The 9,333-nt window shown below is 41.1% G+C and overlaps 1 protein-coding gene across 1 annotated transcript in view; it reads left to right on the forward strand.

Annotated features, from left to right (window-relative positions):
* Positions 1-9,333, forward strand: part of PTPRT (protein tyrosine phosphatase, receptor type T) — a 604,328-nt gene that overhangs the window by 516,260 nt on the left and 78,735 nt on the right. The window contains exon 20 of the mRNA XM_015410192.1: positions 6,363-6,550. Within this exon, the coding sequence (XP_015265678.1) occupies positions 6,363-6,550 (188 nt within the window). The remainder of the gene's footprint in view (positions 1-6,362; positions 6,551-9,333) is intronic.

Raw genomic sequence — 9,333 nt, forward strand, 5'->3', positions numbered from 1 at the left:
ACAAAGTAAACACATTAACCCTATAATGACTGAATTTAGACCTTGAAACACATATATTCCCAACACATCTATGGCTATTAGCCACAAAGTATACAGAGAACACTATATCTGGGGTAGTGATGCTCTGTATTCTTGGTGCTTGGGGGGGGCAACAGTGGGAGGACTTCTGGAGTTCTGGCCTCACTGGTAAATGTCCTGATGGCACTGGGGTTTTGGCCACTTTTGGACTAGAAGGGCCATTGGCCTGATCCAACATGGCTTCTCTTATGTTCAAAGGGGCTGCTGAGCAAAAGAGGAAAACAGTAACAATTACATCTGTGAATTCACTCCATTAAAAAAAGTTTGAATCCTATTCAGTAGGTCTTTAACTGTAAGATGAAGAATTTTTGGAAACTTGTGTGAGTAGGAAATCAAATTACACACCCAGTCTTCTTTTCTGAATAACACGTTCAGTTGTATTAAGTTGGTGTAATCACTATGATAAATGAGCAGCTATCATTTATAGCCACACATATAATACTTTAGAATGTCACTTTGAAATAAGCCATTTGTCACATAATAGTTCGGATACGCAAGAAAATAAACACAATCTATAAGCCTGATTTGCCAACTGCTTCCACACCACTGGCATAATGCAGAGTGATATTAGCCATGCTGGACCCATCCTTAGGAGATGTCAAAGAAATGACAACCCTTTACTCTAGTGGAGTGAGATTGGATGTGTGTGTAATTAAATCCATGGCAAACACCACTCCAAAAATAATTTATTTTGTGCAAAGGATGTCTTATCATGTTACACACTTGCCAAGACTAACAGAATAAAAATATAAATGGATATGATAGGCCTATCATTTCAAAATCAGAGAGAAGGCTGTGGATATTAAAGGAAGAGTTTTGGAACAAAACTTTGCTTTTTGTATTCAGAACAGCACATTGTGGCAGGATGTGAGCTGTTTCCATAAAGCCTGATCACATTGTAGACATTTTTCTCCCTTCTCCTACCACACCTTATTTCTTTAGCAGATTAACTATACAGGGTGAACTGCAAAATGGATTCTTGTACTCACTTTTAATTTGAGAAGGTTTACAGTGCAATCCTGTGCAGAGTTACTTCAGCCTGAATCCATTGAAGTCAATGGGTTTAGTCTGAAGTAACTTGGCAAAGGGTTGCACTACAGGAATGCTTGAAGATTATTTTTTTAAGCCTGCTTTGACTTTATTTCCCCCTCCTATTCATTGACCATCTCTCTCTCTGTCTGTCTGTCTCTCTGTCTCTCTGTCTCTGTCTCTCCCTCCCTCCCAAAGTGGTCAGCTGTGCCCCTTACTATATGTTTGTGAGAGAATGTTATCATAATTTACTTTGAACAGCAAATGGCATTAACACATTATTCTGAGTTGTTATTCATGCTTTGTGGTCACAGGATTACCCCAGAGCAAGGGGTCACTTGTATTGTTAATAGGCCTGTGGTTGTTGTCACCTCTCCTGACCTTTTTCTGCCCACCACCCACTTTTGATTTATGCAACTCTTTACAGGGTGTGTATTACCCTGAGATGCAATAATGCAGCACAATGGCTATTGTGTGACACCATTTCAACACTACTCTGGTTTAACAGCTCCTAGACTAAATTCCATAGCTTCCTTTCTTGCCCATTGGATTGTAGGATACCTGGTTAAGACTAATAGATTTTTCTGCCATTAAAATGTAATCAGGATTGGAGGAGTATGTTTTCATTCGAACAATAATGTCAAAGCAGGTGAAATAACTAGCTATAGATGAATATTGAGACTCTGGAAGTTGTTTTCAACAGCTTCCTCTGATTATTCTAGTAGGAGGACAACTTCCTGTAGTTCATGTTGAATTGTTCATACAGGTGTTGAAAGAAGTACTTCCTGAAAGATGGTAGAATGTCTTGCTTGAGCACTTCATTAGCCTGACTTACATTCAGATTTGGAGGATGATTAGACATACTGGGAACTAATTGCATTTCTAGAATTATGTACTATTAGTTGCAGAACATATATGGATTAATCTCACTTTACAGTTAGAATTTGCTTTGTGAAGAAAAACATTTTTTTTCATTTTCTGCACCTCTCTTTGCAAAGCAGAGAAACTGCTGATGTCTCAGATGTTGCCCGGAACTGTGATTCAGAGTGATAGATCACCTATAAGTATTCTGTGTAAAGAATCGAGATTCATGTTATTGTCTTATATTACCTCCTACAGCTCATTTTGGATATGTCTCAAAACTTGATTTTCACTCTACAGTTGCACTTTCTTTGGGAGATGTTTGTTATCTGAGTAGCATAAGTCGAATTCTCCACATGTACCACTTTTACATTTTAGTGGGTTAGAGCTTACTATTTCATTCCATTGATGTCTGTTAGGTCCTTTGTTTGTCACTAGAAAAATAGATGGGCACTAACAGAAGAACAACAAAAAAAAGAGCATAGGATGCAACCCTGTATCATTTGGTGATTCAATGTTATCTCAGCAAAGACAGTCAAATTCTTCCTTAAGCTTAAAAAAAATGAAAAAGAAGGTCTGAAAGTCAAGGCTTCAGAATCTCCTATGTCTCGGGGTGCAGACATAAACACAAATTCACAACTTATGCTATATCAGCAATGGCCAACCACTGCAGCAAATGTCCAGATTCCAGACTGTAAGAGAGTCCCACTCTTGCTTGGACTGCAGCCTGGTGCCTTGCATCAGTTTTTTTCCAGTCAGCTGAGCCAGAGGAGGCCTATAGAAGAAACAAGAAAAGCTGTTGGCTGAAGTTATATCCAAACTGCAGCTCTTGTTGCTGTCTGTCCTGTTGTAGACAGTGGTTTGGTTCAAAGATTGTGTGAACAAGACACAGGCTTGCATGCTTCCTCCTTCCTTTGCGCATTGCAACTCACTCTCTGTCATAGCAAATTGTAATTTGCGCTTGGACTCCAAACTAGAATTGGAAACCATAACCAGACTGAGGTTTTCAGTTCTGTTTTGGAGGGCAATGCAAACCATAGTTTGTTAGCTGAAGTAAATGAGAAGCTATGTTTTACCATGAAAGAATAATGTAGCTTGGGGATTGCAGCATTTGGGGTGAGAAGGAAGAGAAAGGAACAGTGAAATAAAAGCTAATTCATGTAACATCAAAGCCTGGCTTGAAACTAGAGCTGAAGTTGCCCTGTTAATACAGTGGGAAGGCCTGAGAAGATTCTTCAACTGTAGATTTTTGATTATAGAACTCTGGAAAAAGAGAAACTTCAAAAACGTTTATAAAAGAATTTAATTAGAGCATGGAAAATAATTCCAGGTAGGTTCCAACCAACTTTTCCTCTGGTGAAAAAGGGAAGAGGTGGTTCCCTTTTGCTATCCAAGATTATATGCAAGGGAACATGGGACTGGGTAAAGCCACGTGTGATGGGGAATGTGGTAAGGAAGGAAATTAGGTGTGATTGAATGGAAATGTTATCTGGATCCAGCCCTTTGTCTAAACGTACTGAGAGATTTGACTGTGCTTTTGCACATGGCTGTTATGACTCCCTCCTGGGAAAGGATAATAATGTGTGTGTGTGTTTAGGCTGATAAAAATGTAAGGTCCTCAGCCAGTTGTGAAATTGTGTTAACATTGAGCCTAATATGGCAAATTAATAGAATTGCCAAGCAGTGCCTGGCAACTGGTGGGATGGTTTGGGGGCAGCATCCCAGGAGGGACAAAAAGAAAAGGAAGGCCTTGTCTGCTTACTGGAAGTTCTGTCCATATAGTTCTTGATGATTCCTAGAGCTACCCAGAATTGACAAGGGTAGCTCTATGAATTGCCAGAAACTCTATAGCAATCTTGGGGTCTTATTTTTCTTTTTAATTTTTCTCCCCCCAAGACAATTGACCTCCCTTCATCCCCAGATTCCATCAACTGATCAGATGAACTGGCAGGCAGTGGCCACAATTACTTGGAGATCTCCTGCTATAAGTAGGCAAATGGGAAACCTACATAGTAAGCAGGTTATGATCCTTGGGAACTGGCCATCATGAAAGTTGCACCCTTCTTTATTACAAGGGGTTAATAAAGAATAGGGTGAAGAAAGATACAGTGTGAAAATAAATCCAGCTTGGAGATTAATAAACCTTGAGAATCCCCTCTGTTCATTATCATTACTAACAACATTAGAATGGTTATTGTATAAACAAACATTAGTTTTGCTCTTATTAGTCTCCACCCTTCCATAATGGCTACAGAAGCAAGCAAATTTTCATGTCTAATTAATTATTATTTAATTATATTCATCTCTAATTAATATTACAGCAGTGAGGAAATTTCGGAAGTTATGCTAACCATCAGTTCTTTTATAGCTATAATTTTCTTGGTCGGGGGTTGCTTGTACTCAGCATCTCTGAAAACTTTTATTTATTTATTTAGGATATTTCTTTGTCACCTCTGCAGAATCCTGCTCAAGGTAGTTTACAATTAAAACAATGTCACAATATTAAAAACCAGCCATTGGACAGCATTAAAACTGTCCATAAAACACAGGCAGACCATTAAAAAGCCGGTAAGATTCTATTTAAAACCTGATAAAAATATACGTATTGGCCTGTGGCCTAAAAGAAAGTAAAGTCTGTGTCAGGCAAGCCTCAAGAGGGAGGGCATCGCAGAGGCATAGCACCACCACGGAAAATGCCCCCTGTCTCTTTTCACTGCCCATCTCACCTCTGAAGGCAAGGGCACAGGGAGCAGGTCTGAACTGGCAAGCTGGATATTATGGGAGGAGACCATCCTTCAAGTGCTCTGGCCTCAAGTCATTTAGGGCCTGAGAGGTAAGAACTGAATTGTGCCCAGAAGTAGATGAGTAACCAGTGTAGATCTTTCAGCGCGGGCAACGATTCACCCCTGAAACCATTCACCCAGTCGAGATGTAGAGAACAGTTTACAGAAATGGCCCAACCCCACCCCTTCTCCTGCACTGCTAGTCCAATCAAATGTTGTCACGCACACCCCATCCCCCCCAAACACACACTGGTCCTTTGCATCTGTGAAGCGAAACAAAACAAAACAAAAAAGTTGGGAAAGGTTCAGAAGGCTAATTTATACCATCTGGTTCAGCCCCAAAGCCCTGTTCTTATTCTGCTGCATCCTATAAAGGACAGAAAAGCAGTAATTACACATATTAAGAATACCAATGTGTCTAAATATCCTAGGCATAGGTTTTGTTTCCTAGCTGCAGCATTCGGAATTTTTAGTCCCTGCTACTTTATCTTCTCAATCTATCTCTTTTCCTGTTCCCAGCAATGTAAAAAATAAAATCTTGTTCATTATTCAGAGGTCACCAAGCAGTTATGGAAGAGCAGTCATAATTTACCTCATGAGAATCCCTGGTGTACAGAAAAGCAGGGTATAAAAAACAGTTATTATTAAGAGCAGCAGACAGTAATCTGCAAAACCGAGTTTGATTCCTCATTCTTCCACATGAAGCCTGCTTGGGCCAGTCACAGTTCTCTCGGAAGTCTCTCAGCCCCACCTACCTCAAAAGGTGCCTGTTGTGGGGAGAGGAAGGGAAGGTGATTGTAAGATGCTTTGAAATTCCTTTGGGTAGAGAAAATCGGGGTATAAGAACCAACTCTTCTTCTTCTGAATTTGATTTTTCTTAAGATGAAAAAGGGCAGAATATAAATGAACCCATGAAACATGTGGAAGACACCTCTTCCTACATTAAACCTCAGAAAAATCATTTTTGTTTGTTTCTGCCAGTACAATTCAGTTGGGATATAAAGCACAAACACGCGCATCAGCTTCTTTGTACTGTTCTTGGGGTTCACAGTTCTTGCTCCCAAATCAGGTTATTTTCGGGGGGGGGGGAGAATTAAGAGACTGGTCAGAAGAGCACTGTACTTTTCTACCCCCTAAAGTTCAGTCCCACCCACTGGCAAGTAGCACTAGAGTTCTTCCTGCTTGTGCTGGCAAGGGAGGGGAGGGGGCTGACCAGACAAAGAAGATGCTTTTTTGCATAATGATTTCTGTCTTTGAGCTGTGAGCAACAGGAAGAACAAGAGGTAGATTCCATCAGCTATGAGTAGCTGGCATAAAAAAAGGCTTCAGTTTCTGATCTAATGTGCATCTATAAATCATATTTCTTTGTGTTGTGTAATTGTTTAGCAGTCTTTCTGGGGTGGTGGTGGTTCCTGACTGTCTCACAAAATCCAGTGAATTCACATTAGTTTTGTTTTGTTGTTTCCCTGCAGTGACATTGGATGTTGTACGGTAATCCTACTGTGCTTTATTTCACCCACAGGGAAATAACTAACCAATAATGGGGAAGAGAATAACTAAACAAATAACAGCTAGGTGAAAGTTTGTTTTGCCTCCCTATCTTTAAAACAGACAGTAGCCATGGGGAGATGACTCAGCCGACACTGACAATCCAGACCCATCCCTATCGAAGCTGCGACCCCGTAGAAATGTCCTACCCCAGGGGACAGTTCCAGCCAGCAATCCGAGTGGCCGACTTGTTGCAACACATCACTCAGATGAAACGGGGACAGGGATATGGCTTTAAAGAGGAGTATGAGGTGAGAGGAATGTTCACTCGCTTGAATAACAAGATAAAGAATGAAATTATTCGCAGAGCTGGTACTTGGTAGAATTGCCTTAAGAGGCTTTTTGTGTGTGTTAACGTTAATGTTTTCCCCTCTTGCTTCTGAATCTTGGTCTGAGTCCTCTTTCTTTTATATGTAGTGGCTTCCTCTTTCTTTTATATGTAGTGGCTTATTGTACTTCTTCTGAGAAGTGAAAAGACTTCAGCCTTGATGTGAGGGAGATGCTGTCTTTCCTCCAAGGGCTTCCTGACTGTTTCATGCACACAAAAGAACTTGCATGCAACTGTCTCTTCATTTCGGATTTTACATGCATCAGAAGTCTCTGGATTAAGGTCCATGAAGGTCTAATCCTGATACTAGCCAAATTAATATGGGATTGCATGAGAGCAATTGTTGGAGCTCCCACCATACTCACTGTAATATGAGCTGAAAAAATAGCTTGTTTAGTTCCTGGTTGACAGAACAGCCTAAATGTGGTCAGATGCCTCCAGGTGACTGTACTAGCTAGCAGTTATGATAGCTATTGCATCATATGCAGAGGGTCCCTTTTAAAACCTTTGCTGCAGAAATTAACAAGGAATTTCTATTTCCCTTGACTTTCTCTCTGTTGAGAAGCCAGATTGTGCTTGAATTGAGAGCTAAGAAGAGGCTCCCTATGTATGAATAACAGCAGCCAGAACATGGGGTGTGAGCATGGGATATACTGAGCCAGAGATCTGTATTTGGATACCAAAATAGCCACGTCCAAATAAAAGATAATATTATTTGGCTTTTATTCAAGTGCAGCTGGAAGGCATTTAAAGAGACCACACTCTCTTCTGAATTCACTTGCCGAGTTGTGCTGCAGTGGCAGTGTGACTCCGCGAGTGAACTCAGCAAGCATTTAAAGTTTATATGCTTGCTGAGTTAACTTGCTGAGTCATGCCACCGCTGTAATGCGACTCAGGCTGAATCTGCATTTGTCTTTCCCACCAATGTCCCAGCCTTTTGACTCCGTCTTCAAAAAAGCTGTCTACATTTGGTGTCGTTTTCACACCTCAACAGTGCAAGCATACTTTTGCACGTCCACATATGTTTATCATTCTTTCGGGGTGGCTCCACAGTCAGGGCACGTCTGCACTGCTTTAAAAGAATCTTCTCCAAACAACATTCAAACAAGCATAGAGAAAGATGGCGTCACGGCAGCATGAAACTAATTTAAAAATGCAAATACAGATTCGACCTCAGTGAGTGAACTCAGAAGAGATTTAAATGAGTGAACTCATCATACCTACTGGACTGCCTCTCCCTATATGAGCTCCGGAGAGCTTTACACTCTTCTGATCAACACCTCCTGGTGATCCCTGACCCGAGGGATGTTTGCTTAGCCTCAGCCGGGGCAAGGGCTTTTACGGCCCTTGCCCCAGCCTCCTGGAACATGCTCCCACCTGAGATCAGGGCCCTGCAGGACCTATTACAATTCTGCAGGGTCTGTTAAATGGAGCTGTTCTGCCAGGCTTTTGATTGAGGTGGCGGACATTCAACCATTCTGACCTCCCCTGTTTATGGCCTTTTCCTCAGTGCCTGCTATCAGATAATATTATTGGGCACTGGAGCACCTATATTCACCTGATGTAAGGCATGGGGTTTGATGGTATTATCATGCCATCAATTGTTTTATTGCTTTTACTGTTTTATTGTTTTATGGACTACATGCTGTAAGCCACCCTAAGCCCACTTGTGGGATACGGTGGGATATAAATTGAAATAATAGTAATTGAAAATTTAAATTCCTTCTCCATTATACCCTATGGGGACAGTCCCCATAGGGTATAATGGAGCAGAATAAATTCAGGTTTCCCGAATATTTACCCAAATCCCAATACAAAACCGATATTGGTGTTCAGGAATATTTGGGAATACCAATATTGTTCGAGTCTAATAGGCCCAATTTTTTAAAAAAATGCATACCCCTAGCCAGATTTACTAGCTGTGCAAACAACCTGGAGGCTTCTGAGCTTGCCGAGATTGTTTCAGAGGCTGGTGTTAACCAACCCTTAATCTATTCCTGATTTAAAGAATCATACTTTATAAAGGCAAATTGAGCTTGAAGAGGAAATGTCACCTGCAAAATTTTGGAAGCCACATGAAGAATACTACCCACAGATGTCTGAACCATAAACAGTAGGAGTATCTTCCTCTGAAAACCTTAATCTCTTTCTCCTTGTGAATATTAAAGTAGGTAATACTTTTCAGGATGTTCAGACAGGATTTGTTGTCAGTATTGTATTTCATTTCTCTTTTCTACAGATTTTCTTCTGCCCTAGGGCTGGAGTGGGATATGTTAAGTTACATCACCATCCATCCTTATAATGTGATAAGAGTGGAATGACAGCCCCTGGGAGTAGCAGGAGTGTTCTGGGACCAGGGGTGTGCATTCAGCTATAGCCAAGCGAAAAAAATACCCCAAAAACGCCTTGTTGGTATAGCTGAACCCAAAAAAGCCGTAATTATCCAACTTTTTTTTCTGGTTCATTTTACTATATTGAAAAACATCTTATTTAAACCTAACACAGACTGGGTCACCAGTCAGCTGTTGGGTTTAAATGCCTTTCTTTCCCTCCCTGATGTCGGTCATTCCAGTCCCAAAACACTTCTGCTACTCCCAGGGGCTGTCATTCCACTCTGGGGCCTGTCATTCCAGTCCCAGGACACATCTGTTCCCCCCAGGGGCTGTCATTCCACTCTGGGGCCTGTCATTCCAGTCCCAGAGCATT

This window comes from Gekko japonicus, unplaced genomic scaffold (genome assembly GCF_001447785.1).
Source record: "Gekko japonicus isolate JY-2015 unplaced genomic scaffold, Gekko_japonicus_V1.1 scaffold918, whole genome shotgun sequence".
Classification (NCBI taxonomy): Eukaryota; Metazoa; Chordata; class Lepidosauria; order Squamata; family Gekkonidae; genus Gekko; species Gekko japonicus.